At 40.1% G+C, this 17671-nt stretch overlaps 1 protein-coding gene across 5 annotated transcripts in view; it reads left to right on the top strand.

The window, feature by feature from the left end:
* mag (myelin associated glycoprotein) overlaps positions 1 to 17671 on the top strand; it is a 66012-nt gene that overhangs the window by 21091 nt on the left and 27250 nt on the right. For 2 of the 5 annotated variants that reach the window (XM_031576821.2, XM_012828710.3), the window contains exons 1-3: positions 4474 to 4739; positions 15128 to 15212; positions 15295 to 15361. In XM_031576821.2, coding sequence (XP_031432681.1) covers positions 15316 to 15361 — 46 coding nt within the window. In that variant the 5' untranslated portion in view covers positions 4474 to 4739; positions 15128 to 15212; positions 15295 to 15315. Of the gene's footprint in view, positions 1 to 4473; positions 4740 to 15127; positions 15213 to 15294; positions 15362 to 17671 lie in introns of those variants that run through there. The other 3 variants (XM_031576822.2, XM_031576823.2, XM_031576820.2) reach the window with 2 other exon arrangements.

Genomic DNA, 17671 nt, shown 5'->3' with positions numbered 1-17671 from the left:
CGATGCGGAGGACAAGCTGATTTCCTTGGTGAGCTTTTCAAAAGGTTGCAGAAGGGATAGCATGTTTTCGATCAGGCCCCACTGGTTGGCAGTGAACATAGTAGCTAGTTCATAATCAGCTGCATAAGCACCCAATGCTCGTTTTAGCTCCAGAAGGTTTTGGAGCATAAAATATGAGCTGCTCCATCTGCTGCTGACGTCTTGCTGCAACCTTTTGATAAATCAATTCAAACTTTATTTGTAGCCTATAGCACAGTACGATTTCAGACATGAATTTAAATGGAATAAATACAGACAGATAAAGGGCGACTATAAGCCTAAAAAAAATGAATTACCAGCCAATCATATTTTTTACCGGCCAAAATTAAACCTGGCATTGTTTGACATAAACAACCTTTACCTATGGTTTTAATATCATTGTAAATCACTCTCAGAATGGATTAAACAAAATCAACCAATTTTACTTTTTTAAATAATGTATTGGGCCTACTACTCCTCTTGCTCAATGTGAGATGGGTTGTCCTTGTCCATGAGGTTTGGTCTTCACATCCGCACACTCTCAGCAACCCTCAGGGGTCGTATTCCTCCACATCTGGGGACAATAGCTGTACGGTCAGGAGTAAGAAGTTAAAAGTTGTCCAAAGCCCAGTTGACGTGGCCAACCCACCTTGTACCCCAAATTTGTGTTGGGAGTAAGGCTCTTTTGTCCAAGGTCTTGTAGCTACTTAACAAATTTGCTCTGTTTATCGTTGATGTAGGTCTTCCCGACAGGTACCCCTTTCTTCTCATCCAAACTATAGAGAAACATTATTTAATTAACTTTTGCATGACCCCAATTTATCAAAGCACATTCAAGAGCAGATTATAGCCATCAACCTATTCTGAACAAATTTTCAGATATTTTCTTAGGTTGGTCTTTCGAAGTTGGTAAGAAGATATTTAAGAAGACACTTAAGAAAATGTTTGAGAATGAGGTCCATTGTTTCCTCACAACGCAGTGTTTTCAATTATTGAACTGCATCGAATCGCACTGAATCGTTTTTTATCAACATGCATCTTTTCTTGTATCGTATCATGCCCATGTATGGAGATACGAATCGGATCGTCTTTTTCATGAGAGATTCACACCCCTACTAGCCACGGTAGTCCTAGGATAATATCAGCTGTAGAATTCTCCAGGACAAGGAACTGAATCCTTTCCTGGTGAATGAGACCCACACTTAGCGAGACTGTGGGAGTGACATGGCGAAGTGATCCGTTGCACAGGGGTTGACCAGTAATGGAAAGGACGTGATAGGGGGCTGGACTCAGGGTCTGGGGCAGAGCTAATCTCTTACGGAGGGAGCCCTTTGCTCCTTTTAAACTGTAACCTACATCTTTCTTTTAAACTTCTGACAGGCACATCTAATGGCTACATAGACTATGCAGTTCGGTTATGCAGAACTATTGTCACGTCTGTGATGAAGTGAGCTCCGGCCACACCCCCTTTCTTGACTTTGGACTCATTCACACTCCCAGCTGCACTTCATTCACAATCAGCACTGATCCCACACACCTGGCACTCACCTTCCCCAGCAGTTGATTACTGATCCCAAACAGCTTTTGTTCACTCATATAACCTTCATCCCCACTCCCTGTCGGTTCTTGCATCACGCTCACATCACTCAATTTACCACAATGCGATACAAGCTCCGGATCCCCGACCTCCGCTGCCACGCCAGTGATCTTCACGACTTCTAAGTCGTTCTGTCCTAGTTCTGGTCCCGCGCTGCTGCGCCGTCAGGTCCAGTGTATTTTGTGTAATCCACGATTTCCAGGTCGTCTTAGTCTAGTCCTGCGCTGTTTTGTTTCCATAGTCCGCGACTCCATGGTCGTTCTGTTGAAGAGTTTGTTCTTAGTTATCCACAGTGCTATGCAACGTTGGTGAGTTCTAGGTTAATCCCAGTTATCCCCAGTATATCTTTTGTGTTTTCCCGATTTTTTTGTGCTTTTGTGTTTTGTCCCGTATTTTTCATTTTGTGTTATACAGCATAGTACTCAATCAATTTCGAACACTGATCAACATATTGTTTCCCCATATTTTTCCTCGTTCTTAAATATTCTAATGTCCCTGTGTGTAGTGGAAATGAAGACCAGCCTAACGTGAGAAGTAGTATTATTGCTCTATATACAAAAAGGATCATTGTCGAAGAAATATTTGTTTCACTGTTCACTGACATATAGGTCACACACTGCAAATTATTGATTTTTTTCTTGTAGTTGTTCTACTTTTGATAATGTCAGCAGCACACAGAGCAGGTGGATGGCAGTTATTCATATAAACAATTTTTACAATTTTGTTACATAGTTCTGCATAGACCTACTAATGTCATTGAAATGAAATAATTATTTAAAAAAAAAAACAGTTTGAAGACTTGGGGTCATGGTAAGACAATATTTGCACAAGACCAGGTAGAGACCACAACCATTAACTTTGATCTCATTCTAGCATCAAGCCCAATACTGGTCTTGAGAATCACATCCCTGGTTCATAACACACCAAAAGTCCCCAGAAAGTGTGAGAAGAAAGATTTGTGTGTAATCGGGGAGATTATTCAGGTCCACTGTTCTGGTCTGGGCTTGTGTTAGGCATAAGACCTTTTACATCTCATAAAACAGTGCCTGGACAAAGGATGAATGAATGAAGATTTTCATATCTAGTTATCTGGATAAATAGGTATGGACACTGTCATAGCTAAAACGTTCAGGACAGAAAGAGAAGAAAAAAAAAACACACCATTCAATAAAAAGGGGAGGGGAGAGACAGAGATGAGGCATTTCTGTAGAACCATAGATCAAGTTAGCTAATCGTGCACAGACTAAACCGATCCGAATAGGGGAGGGAGGGAGCATGCTGCAAGGCCTGGGAGAAAAGAAAGAGGGATTGTTCTGCTTTAAATGACAATTAGCTGTGAACATCAACTCTGTGTTTCACGGTGTCAGGCTCCAGTGGCGCTGTTTTGTTCTCGGGGCGAAGACTCCGGTGACAATGGCCTCTGTGTGTGTGGAGACTGTGTGGGCAGTGATGTGCGTGTGTGAGTGCATGCATGCAGTTGAGCTCAGAGCAACGTGTAGCATTTGCCCCCCACCATCAGTTACATTAGTATAGGTCAAGTATGGCATTCTTTCGCTGCCATTTCAATGCATATTTTCCCAAGCATATTTCAGAGTACTTACAAAAGAAAATGAAGAGGAACTTGCCTTGACTTTTTTATCTTTATCATCTTACATTTAGCAAACTTTTCACTCATTTCATCCACCAAAACATAACTAGGCATGGATTAAAATGATCAAATGTTCATAATTACTGAATAATCATTACAATCATTTATTTATTCTATTTGTTTTATAATTTTTTATAATTTCCAGTTTGTATTTATTCTGTATTTAAAATGATCTTAGATCTTGGATACAATGGATAGGTAAACCTTGTTTTTACCCCTGTGCATATAGCAAGAAGGTGTACTACTTTGGTACCTTGTAAGCCTTAACACAGTAGTTTATATGGCGTATTTGCTAAGCATACTTTGTCTAATATGACACATTACAGCATTGTATATTAACCTCACAGCAAAAATGTGAATGCACATTGTGCTGTTTAGAATAGCATTCTAATTCTAATTCTAATGTTGTCCTTCACCAAATATTCTGAATATTTATTTTTTTCCCTGTAGTGTACCTTTATGACTTTGTAAGAAGCTAAATTTGAATACATACTAGAAGATTATAATAGTTGATGTTAACATTTGCTGTGTTAAAACTCATGATCAAACATCTTTAACCATTAGCCATTGAATATTAACCGTTTTTACATAGATCAATGACCTGTATTTTTCAGATTTTAGATCACTAATAACTAATCATTATTTTTTATTAGTGCTGACCCTCAACCTCAATGTACTGCTGAGCACTATGATCATTTTTTGGATGTATATTGTGATATTCGTACACATATATACATTATCTAAAAATATTAAGACTTTGCCTGTACAGTTGAAGGAGGACTTTGTGGACTTGTTGTATTTTGGTTCTACCCATATATATGGAGAGGAATTTCCAGAGTCACTGACATGTGCACAACGAGGAAAAGAAGATGAGGAGAGGTTTCACTGCATTAGACCAAGTTTCTTAAAAAAAGTAGTGCTGTTTATATGAATATCCTGTAAACATTGCTTTTGAGTCTGTGAACAAGTAATTCTTCAAAAGCACCAGTTTTCAAGAACTCACACTCACCCACTCACTCACTCACATATGCAACAGAGAGAGACTAACTTATACACAAATGGAAGAATACTCAATGTGCTAGCCTACATTGGAACGTCTATTTCCCCACCACACACATATGTGCACACCCAGTTCCTATCATAAAATGTGTCTCAGTTAGAGGAGCCAGTTTGCTGACAGCCTCACGGTGTCTAGTGACAGTGACATTCTTTGTCGAGCAGACAGTGCAGGTCATGAATTTATCAATGGCTGGCTGCAAGGGTTGAACAATGCCTGAGCTCTCTGTAGAAGATGGGTGGAGTGGTGAAAACAGGAGAGGAATGGGTGGAGGGCTGGTAGTTGTTTGACCCCCACTGGACACGGTACAGAGAGAGAGAGAGAGAGAGAGAGAGTCAAGGATTTGCCCTGACGACATATGAGGATTAGAATCAGATAGCTGGAAAGGCCTACGATAACCTGTTCCTACCAACACCCTGGTGAGTCTGAGTCCTTTTTTTTTTGTATTTTGAAACGTTGTTAAAGTGGGTACTAATATATCACTATATTTCCAAGCGCATATTATGTACACATTAAACTTAGCTTATAGAAATGATGCACTTGGACCGGCTTTGTTAGTCCAACAAATTGGAGGTGGCATTCAAATCTTTTTATGAATTAATTAATTTCATGTAAGAGACTATTTACTCGGATTGATTGTTTTGCTCATGTATTGGTTAGTTTGTTAGGATTAATATGATGGAGTACTGTTAGTGGGCCACCAGATAAATACTAGCAATAACTTTTTCTTTTTGGTGTTTTTAATGTAAGCACGCTGAAAAGGCAAAGAACATTTGTTTCAATTTGCCATATTCCACCAATAAAGAAAGCCAGTCTCTTGCATAACTACACCCTGGCAGAAGGGACAGGGCATTGTAAGGCAAGCAACTGGGGATTGCCAAGGTTATTTAGGTGTTGTGGAAGGGCCTAATGACAGTATTTGGTTGGTGACCTATCTAATTCAGATGTCATTCCTTTTGATGATATGAAACTAGCAAAATCATTTGTTTAATTAAGACCACTTTAGTAATAGCAGTAATACCTTAATACCATTTGTAATGATGGAGACAAGAAAGTCAGATATTAGGAGATTCCACTGAAAATCATTTATGTGCTTCAGTTAGTTTAGAACTAATTGAGTTTTCCGTTTGTCTCTCAGAAAGCAACTGGAATCTTTTGTCTGCATGGCTATCAGTGGGTTGTGACACAGGTTATGAATCCTGTGGTTTACCATCTGTCATATGTGAGCAAGCCCTAAAAAGACATAAGAGTACTCTCACTCTCTTTCTGTCAGCTCCATATCTCTTTAGAGCATGGGTGTTACGTGTCATAGCGCTTAATACGTGTATTCAGCCTACTGCTATTTCATCCATTACTGTCCTATTAATGTCAGTCATTAATGTCAAACTCATTTTAATATTTTAAATACAAATACAAAAAAAAATTCGATTCAATTCTAACATGGTTCTATTTTTTTCTAAATAAACACATTGTCAAGGCCATTGTGGTCCAAAGATATATTTGAGATCCCTGATGCCAAGACATTAGCACAGACATTGTGTGTGTGTGTGTGTGACTAACCCAGTTCAGTTAGATACCCAGAGTGGCTGTGGACCATCTGGTATTGTATGTGCATGTGTATTGCTTGTGTGTGAGTATGTGTGTTCACTAGAGCACGTGTCACACGCAAACAGCAACACAAGCTGTGAGAGAGTCTGTTGGGGGAAAAAATCCTGCTCTTGCCTCTTACAAAGGACTCTTTCTTCAGCAAAAACAATTCCTTCTGTTGTTCTCGGCAAACAAAAAGTACACATAGATTAAATATGTATTTAAATGTATTTAGCTACTTTAACACTATTTTAGGCATTATTTATCAATATATAACATGTACAATTCAAAAGAAGAAGGAATCATTTTCATGTTATTGTGCAGTGTGAAGTCCAGGTAATGACATTTTGGGAATGTTTAAGTATGATATGTGCATTTGTCTCAAGGGTGTAAACGCTATTGTGTAATCTGGTAAATAGAGTTCTGCTTCTACATTTCAATATCCGTATTATATATTCATTATAATCATTTCTTACACATATGCATTTATCCTAGAATCATGACTCCTCAATCATGTGATCATTGGGTGGAGTTCAACAAAATGCAAATATTGCAAGTCAGCCATAACAGTATGGCTGAGAACATATCCAGACCAAATCTGACTCTAGTCATCAATTTTGCATACACATGATCTGTGAACAGATCTGTGACAAAGTTGATGGCAAAGGTAGGAGGCAGGAAGTGGGTTTATATCCAAGCTGAATTATTTGTTCAACCTAATGATGTTTTTCTAAACAAAGTTTGGTAGGAGCACATATAAAGGATTGACAGCTGTCACTCACCTCACTTTCGATTTCTAGGGGGAAAAAGACCCTCCTTTTCTGTCTACCACGCCCCATGTTCTGACGTAGCAAAATATCCCACCTCCTACGGCCATTCTTAGCATCACAATTAACCTGTTAGATTCTGGAATGTTTTGGCAATTTTCGCCCCCATGTGTCAAGGCTTACTTTTCAGCCTTAGGCATAGGATAGTGGCAAATGTCCATGTAATGTTACCTCAAACTATGATAAAATACCATTGGAGTACCATATCGTAAATTTTGATGTTGATAACCATCCCAAAATGTAGCCGCTCCCTAATTTTTATTTTATTTCAGATCTAGATCACTATGGATGCAAGTGAGACATTTTTCAGTTTTATCATATAATTGTGTGCCCACAAGGGTTACCTTTGCATCTGATTGGTCTACAGTCATGATGGACACACGCATGGAATAAATCAGATGTTTTAGGCGCTTGAACTGTAACATTACGTTTCATAAGGGTGTGAGATGTCTGTAACCATGGATACCACTCTAGAGTCCCTCTTGTTGCGTGAGACACACGACAGAATATTTTTCCTCATATTTCATTAAGGATGGGAATTGACAAGATTTTAGCGATTCCGATTCCATTTTCGATTCTGCTTATTGATCCGATTCCTTCTCTTATCGATTCTCATTGGGCAAAAAAGTACAAACGGGTTTATTAACATTCATTTTCTTTTATATAATATTCTCTGAATAGATGATGCACAGCATATACAGTATGTATGTATATATTTTAAATAACCAAAAACAAACCTAAGAATAGGTCAACAAACTCGCAGTGGAAATGGAGATTATTCATACAGTGAAAGCTGGTTTACACAATGAAACTAATGGCACTAACACAAAAGACAGGGTCTGGAGGAGTTTACCTTCGATATTAACAGATGAAGCGCTAACGTTAGCCGCGCTGCTGTTGCTTGGTTGAGATTCATTAACGTTATCGTCACTCGAAAAGATGACATTTCTGCAAAGTTATTTCATGCTGTGTGGACAAATGTTTCTGCCTATAGGTAGTGTGTGCCCCCTTTTTTTTTTTTAAAGATTTATTTTTGGGCTTTTGTGCCTTTTAATCGATAGTGCAGTGAAGAGTGGGACAGGAAATGAGAGGGAGAAGAGCTGGGGAGTGGACAGGAGAAATGACATCGGGCCGGATTCAAACCCGTGTCCTCCATGGGCGTCAAGCCCGAATGTGGTCGGGGCTACTGCTTGCGCCACAGTGCCCCCCAGTGTGTGCCCCCTTTGATGAAATAGACGTTTTGCAAGCATTTCAAGTGGCCCTGTGGTCATCTTTTCGCGTGAAATATAACCACACTTTCAAACGCCTCTGCCTAGACGCCATGTTGGCTGCGGTCTAAACAAAACAAGGCTGCGTGCGTGTGACGTCATCTCGCATGCGGCACCAGCACTGGAATCGATAGCGGAATCGCTAAGGACTTTGGCTAACGATTCCGAAGAATCGATCCACTGGCAACCGGTTCTCAACAAGAACCCGTTCTCGATTCCCATCCAATCTTTAAAAGATAGACCAATAACTACATTTTAACTGACCAAACAATTTGCCTAGGTTTTCTAGCGGTTTTCTGGCGGTGTTTTACTCACACCTTATTTTCGCAAATTTTGTGAAAACCCATTCATTTTTCCATAGGGACTTTTTCTTTGAGATCAGGAAGTTAAAATGCAAACACTAAAAACTACAAACCTCCAGTTGACTTCCATACTCTATACAAGCAGAGAAGCCAGATTCCACCCACATCCTTAAAATACATCAATCTGACTGGCTAAAATTGATGTGGCTATCAATCAAAAGTACAAGTTATCGTCGATGACAGAACTGACAACATAGGGAAGGCCTAGGAAGCAGAGCTGATCATGCATTCAGGCAGCAGGAAATTGGGAAAGTTCCCTATTGGAAAGTTCCACTTCCAAGTTGAGAGCGTTCACGTAATGACAACAAACAGGCAATGGTATTGACAATGGTACCTGCCAGAACTAGCCAGAAGGTTAACATTACGTTAATTACACAAAAGTAAACTGCTAAGTACCGTTGTTATATTTTCTGATGAGTGCTGGTCTACACATTCCTTTGGGCCTCAAGAAACACAAATAGAACTTCAGTCATCTTATTTAGCTTGCCACTTGCCTGCATCCCTGCATCCCTTGCTAGCTAGCTTCTTTTCTGTGGAGCTAGGATGATCTTTCAGCTCATTGATAACCAAGATTACATAGTAGCTACTTATTTTTATGCTTGCAAAGGGTACATGGGGGTGAAAGCTATTCGCAGCGGTTGATTCACAGGAGCTGATGGCTCTGTCGCTCGTAACAAGGGCAAGGGAGGAATTTTTCTCCAACAAAGACCCTAGGTGTTTTGTCACCTCCCTCTGTGAGTTCAAAGTGCTATGAATTAAAGCCTTAAATTTAACCTCACATTTAGTCTGAACTCCCTATCCTGAATTCCATCAGTTTCATAAAGGTTTCCTACTTCTTCTTGGCAAGTATGCCTTTCATACTGATTAGATCAAATTCGTATCGTTCCTCAATAGCTTTATTACCAGCAATGGAAATGTAATTGAAATCTCTTCTAACTCAAATTGGACTCCCGGCAGACAGTTACTCTACTCATTCATTTAGGATTTTTGCAGCCTCCAGCCCCCCCCCCCCCCCCCCCCCAACACACACACAAAACAACCCTGTCCAACAGAAATAAAGCAATCATGACATCACTTCTCAGGCCCTTCAAGTCACTCAGCATTCTTACCTCTTGTGCACTGTGTTGGATTGAAGAGCTAGGTTATAGCTCATTATGCTAACTGCCACAACTTTCAAACTTGGCTTCTGAACCCTTTCGTTCTTATCTCCTTTGCTGCACATGTGGTGTCTACCACAGTGGTCAAAATAAAGAACAGCCACAAATCAATGTGATATATCAGTCCAATGAAATGTATTAAACTATCAATTTGGAACTTTAGTTGTAGTTATTCATTTAAAATCAGTTACTTTATGAATAGCAAGTAAAGGTTGAAGGTGTTAGGAGTTCTGAATAGAAGAGGTTGGCAGCATTCATTCTTGTGTAACATTAAATAGACCAGCATATATAATCAAATCATTTATTTACAATTATCAGAAGTAAAACACACAATATTTGATCTAACTCAGTGTATCTAAATAATGAATTAAAGGGGGAGTGTGTGTGACCTTGTGTGCTTGAGTGTGCACTGTTGGGTGCACGTTAGCTAATAGCACGTTAGTTTCCCGCGGGAAACAGGGGGAACATTTAAATGGTTCCCAGTGTAATTAGACGACTCTCTTTAATGGCTGTAGGGACAATATAAATGGTCTTTGTCTTTTTACATGCCTGGAAATATGATTAATTACATAGTTATTTCTTTGATGTTGATGTTTAGCACACTGATAAATACCATATTTGTGTTTCAGGGCTTGTTGTGTGACCTGTGTATTTATTGATTTTTGTGTATACGCCTTTGTTATAAATGGTGCTGGCCACCTTTCTATATGTTCACTTGTTCTGTCTAGTGGGGAGTGTCTTGTCAGGTATGTACATACCCTGGAGACTGCTGAATTTTGTCCTCTATTTAATTAGAGGCTTAGCAGGTTTTTTCTAGAGACTTTGAATTTAGATTTGTCTTTATTGTTATTAATCCCCCTTTTTGTATTAGATTTTCGAATTTGGGTGTTGGACTCACGGTTTGTTTGATCCTTCTCAAGATTTAATAAACACATATCACTTTTGAACCCTCACTGAGCTTTTCGCCACACCCACATATAGAAGGTAACCCAATGCTCGGTCCAATCCACAGTCCTTGGAGGAAAGGGGTTTCCAGTGTTTTGATGAGGCGAACAGCATAATGTCTGTGGATGAAGGAGGTCATAATTGTAATGTCGCCATTGCTGTGCAGTGTACATGGGAGGACCCGGTCACTCCGTTTGTTTTGTGGTCGTCTTTGCGATTACTTGCTTGGCTTGCGCCCGTCACAGAGTTAGCTAGCAGAGTTTCTGCTAACGCTAAACTTGCTTACACTCGGTTAGCGTTGCGTTCCTGGCTAACAGGAAATCTTTGGCATCGTTGCTGTAAGACAAACAGTTTGTTGTATTGAATGTGAGAGCGAGGGCCTGCTCTTCTGAGCAGCTAAGAGACGAGTGTGCGCTCTCCAGAGTGCGGGGAAAGAGAGGTGTGTGTGCTCTCTTGGGGAGAGGAGAGATGAGAGACGTGTTTCCAGCAATGCCGGTAGAAGAGAAGGAGGTATGTGTCACTCGCTGTCTTTAGTCCACTGGTTAAGGGAGGGTAGTTAAGGTGACATCAGGCTACATTTACAGGTTAACTGGAGGAGAGGCTGACTCTTTATGCAGGTTCGGGATTAAACCATATGCTTATTCCTGATTATAACACAATGGACGAATTCCAGGTAACCACCTTCCTCAATGCAAACTTTGCACTGCTATTGCACACAGTGGTGTTGGTTACTATCCTACAACAATGGGGTTGGGACAAAATATCAAGACGGTGACATTGGCATGACTGTTTATGTACCGTTTTGCCAAAAGCCTAGTGTTACATTAAAAACAAAACAACAACACAAAAAGAGAGCGAAACACCAATCATCAATTAAGCTAACTGGGAAGCTACATTTAAGCTAAATGGGACCACACAAACATGAACACACATAAGTGGAAATCAGGTTATACATATAAGATCAAACCATAAATGGTGAAACTACTTACTGTCTCTCTGGTCATGACAACCTGTGACAGAATTAAGTAGCCAGAGGCACTGTTTGCCCATGTTATGGGTAATATAATTATTTCTTCTTTATTTAATTTTTCACGATGAAGGAGAAAGTGTATCTCTGTCTCAATCTCACCAGTCATCCAGTGACCACAGATGTGTTGTTCTCTTAGTAGCCATGATGTTTTTGTTTTCTCAATTGCTAGGCTGTGGTCACTGAACCTGTCCTTGGTTAGGATTTACCTCTGCTTTGTATCTTTGGCAGTGTAAAGATACGCTGCTAATTCATAGTCTCTTTTTAGTGTTTGATACCATTATACATTGGGTTGTGATATGGTTTGACTGTCCCAATGTTTGTTTTACTTTGTTTCATAATTTATTTTACTCTGATCTGACTTTGGAAAGCAGTTATCCTCCGAATCATCTGACAAAGGGGACTGGTTTCAGGGCTGACCTCGTGGGTTATGAATGGTTGAAATAGTATTTTGTGTGTTTTCCGCACTTGATTTTAGATGTTTCAAGAATTTTAAGTTTGTATGTTTAAGGCCAATGGGAAAATCTTATTTTTTGCCAAATGAACTGTCTGGACCGAGTTCAGACAAAAATGCTCTAGCAGATACAGGTGCTGCTGTAACTCTTGTTCGGTAGGTGACAGCAGCATCAGGTCATTGCATAGAGCAGGAATTTATCACTGCCTTACGATTTATTGATAGACTGGTAAATTGGTAAGTTAGTTTTAAAATTCGCGCTTGGTTGCGCCCTATTATATGTTAAAGGTCGGGATAGCTTTCGCAGTTAGAGCAAGATGTTAAACTCAAAGAGGACTCAGGAGGTTGATGATGGTTAAGATGATGAGGGTTTTTTATTTCCCCAACTAAGGCCCGTAAGGCACTAAAAACAATGACAATAATAAATCAATATAAATTAAACTTTTCAGAAGACAAATGAATGGCCTCATAACCACTAGACAAATAAACACAATATAAGTCGACTTAAATAAGTAAAAGGACCAAATTAGCTAGTCCATAGCCGACACATAAGAACTCAGCCAAACAATCAAATACTTCGGGTTAACCCGGGAGTTAGTTTTAAAACTCGCGCTTGGTTGCGCCTTATTCACGCAACCAAACAAACAGACGCAAGACGACACTAACAACAGTAAGACGGACAATGCAAAGTGATATTACGATGTGTAAATATAAACTAAATAAACAGAACATTTATGACAAGACATTGAATTTGAGTGATTCATTTTAACAGAATGGGTTGGAATGGATAACGTGGATGTTCATTCAGTATCTTGGCAAGGGCAAGTGTCTAAATGTCACCACCTCTTCACTGGTGTGTCTCCGTGATCTGTACTCGGACCCCTCCTATGTTCTATCTTCCATATGGGACATCATGCACTCCCATTTGTTCCCCGTCCACTGTTATGCTGATGGCACTCAGCTGTACATGTTCTTCCAAGATGACTCCATAAACTAAAGTCCTGGTATTCCCAGCCAATTCCGCTATCCCACAAAGTATTACCATTCAACTTGCTTCATCATCATTGAGCCCAGCTAAAGCTGCAAGAAACTTGAGTGTTATGATCAACGACCAAGATCATTTCTCTGGGCATGTGGCTTCTGTCTCGAGGGTCAGTTCACCATTAATAATATTCGGAAGGTGAGACCCTATTCCACAAAATATACTACACAATCCAGGCCCTGGTTTTTTCTAAACTAGACTATTGCAATGCTAATCTAGCTGTGTGGGTGGAGTGACCTACCTAGTGCTGTCTGTTCCAGAAAGAAGTGATAACTTACCTTTTTAAATAGCATTTGTCCTGCTAACTTATTTGTGACAGACATACATCACAGTTTTTGTATAGTTATTTTTACTGTAATAATTGTTATTTGTTACTATATTTGGATATTTCATAGTTATACATTTTTGTATACTTACTTTTACTGTAATAATTGTTATTTTTTACTATAATTGGATATTTAATAGTTTTTACTCTATTTTTACTGTATTGTTTTGTTTTGTTTTACTGTTTTGTATTGTTTCTTTGGACAAAAGTACCTGCCGAATACTTATCTTTTGCACATGTATGGTGTATCTCTAGCTGTCTGTGTAGACAGTAGTACACCTGCATATCAATTTGGTAAGTCCATTCTGAACTTTAACTGTACTGTAGCTTTGTGAGAAATGAATGGAATGATTGAAGTACAGAGAGAGATAAGAAGAAGAAGAAGAAGAAGAAGAAGAAGAAGAAGAAGAAGAATTCTAGTGGGAAGCAGTGATAGGAGAAAAATCGAATGGTGGCAGGAAAACAGTCAAACCCGTAATGACCATGAATGTGCCCCAATCTTCCAAGCACTCAACTCAGAGTGCAGAATGTAAGAGTGAGGAGTGGGGGAGGACAAAAGGCAGATATCTGATCATTTGGAGGTTGGATCAGCCACTAATTAGCAAATGAGTCTACCCCAGGTCTATCACGCTTCAAATGGTTCAAATACTGTTAAACAATATAAGTGTCAGTGTTGGAAAGTGTGTCATTGTGTCACTAGTGGGTGCACTGTCAAATAGAAAGCAAATAAGGGTAAGGAATGGGAAGGCGGGGAGTAGAGGAATTTGAGACTGGCATGCATAGAAGAATGTTTTGAGTGGGCCTCGGAGCATGGAAACAAATGCCTGAATGCATATTCAAAGCTCCCCACGCCATGCATTCATGCATTAAACCTTCATTTCTCTCTGTTTTCTCTCTACTCCACCTCTCTTCCCTATTTGTCCGTGCCTAATGTCCTATCCTTCTCTTCCCTCCTCCTCATCCAAATACATATTAATGACGAATATTACTAAATCTTGATATATGATGTGATAGCCTGTTTTGAGTTGGTACTGGGTCCCCATGATTTGTTCTTTGGTGTGTCATTACGGAAAGGCTAATACGCTCAAGGAAATGGTTTTGAGATCGAGGGAATAACCATGACACCTCCTGCAAAGCCCAAGGGTATGGAGATGAAATACCAAACAGAAGAAATCCACCATATATAAGCCCCTGCACTAATGACCTCTGAGGCTGGGCCTTTTGTGGAGTTTAGGATAGTAAGTCTGGAAATATCTGGTTCATCTGATTATAGTTTTTGTTGCGGCAAAAATAGCGACTATCTTACAATTCCACAATCAAGAGTGGAGAGGCTGAATGTGCAGATCTGAAATGTATTGCCGTCTATAAGCCATAATAGAAGATGTTCCATGGATTAGATTCAACGGTTGAAGTGTACGATTACTAGCAGTGGGGTGACCGAGCGGGTTTTTGCCAGGATATCTCCACTCACGGAATGCCCCTTGTCCAATAAGAAATGTATAGTGTGTTGAAATGAAATTAATGTTGTGTTAAAATGAAATTGATATTGTGTTGAAATGAAATGAATATTGTGTTGAAATGAAATTGATATTGTGTTGAAATTAAATTGATTATGGATTCATGGACATTTAAGGTCTGTCCTAATAATGAAATAAAATTTCAGAAGTTTTTCTATTTCACACTTACATAAGGGCAAACACATACTGTCTTGGTGAAACACAAATAAGGGGTTGTTTGAATGTATGTGTGTCCAGATTCTAGCTTTGTACAAGAGAGTATGTCATTACTGTATTCTGTTGTCACTTTCACACAGAAACGGGGGAAGGTGGTTAAACCAGTGAAACACTAAAGCGCACTCTTGTGGACCCTTTTCACCCATCAGTTGTTAGGTGTTCAAGGTAACGATGGCAGTTGTGACATGGTGTTTTAGGTGTTTGGACCTTGAGTTGGTACAGTAATGGCGTTGCCTTTTCCCTCCAGATACCTGTGGCACAGAGGACCATGAAGGCCTGGGGGCTGCTTCTGCTCGTCGTCATAGCAATCAAAGGTATGAAGTCCTACTTTATGAATATCTCCTCTCATGGGTTTGTATGCAATTTTGTGTACACACTATTCAGTTCAGTTCAAGTGGCCACAGTATGTACAGTGCTTTGCAGAGGTATTCACCCCTTTTGTACTGTTAAAGTCTATAATCAAATTAAAGTTGGTTTGTTTAATACATTTAAATGAGATTTTTCTTGCTTTTTATTTATACAAAGTATATCATTTTGAAGGTACAGTTTCGTCTTTTTGGGTGCAATTACAAATTGTCTCTACCAAAAAAATTTGCCAATTTCCCCCATTTTGTTAATGGATTCAACCGTGTTCTAGGGTATATTTAAGTCCTACGGCACGAGTGAGACTGGGGTTGGTTAAGGATATCGCCACAACTGTGATTTGTCCATAGGCACCAGGCCAGAGGTGGAATGCTGCAAGTAATCACTGCTGCAATCCTTTACCAACCCCACCAACACACATCATGTTGCCAGGGTTTCCACAGTCATGCAAATCCTGGAAAAGGGGGAGGAGGGCCGAATACTTTTGCAAAGCACTTCAAATTTCAAGAGCACCCACTTCAATATTGAAAGGTCATTTTGGAGACCATGGAAGAACACTGTTTTTATGTATTAATTCATTTCATGTATCATTCATTTGATGATCATATCAGCCTATTGTCACTGAGCTGACCTTTTGGACAAATTGCAATCCAAAGGTGCGATATGTTGTTTTTTTTTGTCCTAAATAAACTAAATGTGTAGAGGTCCACCATATGTAACTTTGACTCTGGAAGTGGGAAACAAACAAAGTGGTTCTGACTAAATCACACAGCACTATTTCAGCCAATCAGCAACAGGGGGCATTTGTGCTTGCGCACAGAACATGAAGGAGAAGGGGAGAGGGGACAGGATGGATGGATGGTGAAAGCCCAACCCTGCCTTCCCCTCAGACCTGTCAGCATTTGTAACACCGCTCTCTGCCATATCACCATCTCTGTTACTACAGGGCGACTTTAACATCCATGTTGACTCCACAGACTGTAAAAAAGCAACTGAACTTTTGGAAATACTGACAATTTTTTAACATCACCTCAACACATAGATTTCCCCACCCACAGTACCCAACCACACACACCCACGCCCTGGACCTTGTCTGTTCCACTGGCACCAGCATCGACTAACTGTCTTGCATTGACCTCACCATTTCAACCTTGCCATCCTCCTCCAAATAGAGATCCCCACCCCCTTTGAAACGCAGAAACGCAACATAACATTTTGAAACCATCCATAAGTCCATAATTCCATCTTCTCTCTCTACTCACCTGTCCGAAAGCATCTCAGACTTCACCCTAATGCAGAATGCCTCCCCCAGCAAACTGGTCAACTTTTATAACACCACACTCTCCTCCTGCCTGGACCAGCTTGCACCCATTCAAAGAAAATGTGTCTCCTTCACACACTCCGCCCTCTGGTTCACTGACGAGCTACACAGCTTAAAATCTAAGGGATGTCAGCTCGAGTGGCTCGCTGACAGGCAACAGCTCGAAAACAGGTCTTACTGTTCACGCAGAGGCATATAAAGAACACCAACATCATTACAAGAACCCCCTCAACTCTACTGGCTCTGCAAATTACTCAGGAATAATCCAGTCTGGCTGTGATAACCCAAGGACACTATTCTCCACCATCAACAAACCCCTTAAACCCATGGACAACCTCTCCCACTCCTTCACCGTTGACAAATGCAATGAATTCTCATGTTTCTTCCCAAATTAAATTGACACTATCCTCAACCAGCTGGCCTCCTCCATCCCTCCTAGAACCGAACCTGACCCCCACTGCTGACAGATCACACCTTCTCATCATTCACTGACCCCTTTTCTCAGTGGTAGCCGGTATGAAGTCATTTACTAGTGCCTTGGACCCGTTCCCCTCCTTCCTCATCAAGGCCTGTCTCCCCATTATCTGTCCACTCATCTCCAGTACTGTCAGTTAAACGCGTTATTAACGGCGTTAACGCAAACCCATTTTAACGCCGTTAATTCTTTTATCGCGAGATTAACATGAGATGTTGTTTTTTTTTTTTTTTTTGATTAACGTTCTTTTTGGCCTCGCAAACTGTGTAGTAGGCTAACATTATGGTTTGAGTGAATGGTGAGCGCGATACGGCGAAATGGATGATAAAAAGCTTCTGAATGGAAAGTTTACTTTTAAAAGTTGTGCAAAAGAAGCGAGCTTCACTGTTGTCTGAAAATGTCAACAGGCAGCTGGCTGAAAGCAAAGAAGTAGTAGGCTTACCTTTTATTGGTAACCGAACTGTT

This window comes from Clupea harengus, chromosome 11 (genome assembly GCF_900700415.2).
Source record: "Clupea harengus chromosome 11, Ch_v2.0.2, whole genome shotgun sequence".
Classification (NCBI taxonomy): Eukaryota; Metazoa; Chordata; class Actinopteri; order Clupeiformes; family Clupeidae; genus Clupea; species Clupea harengus.
The sequence above is the reverse complement of the archived record's forward strand: the minus strand, read 5'-3'. Positions and strand labels throughout refer to the sequence as shown.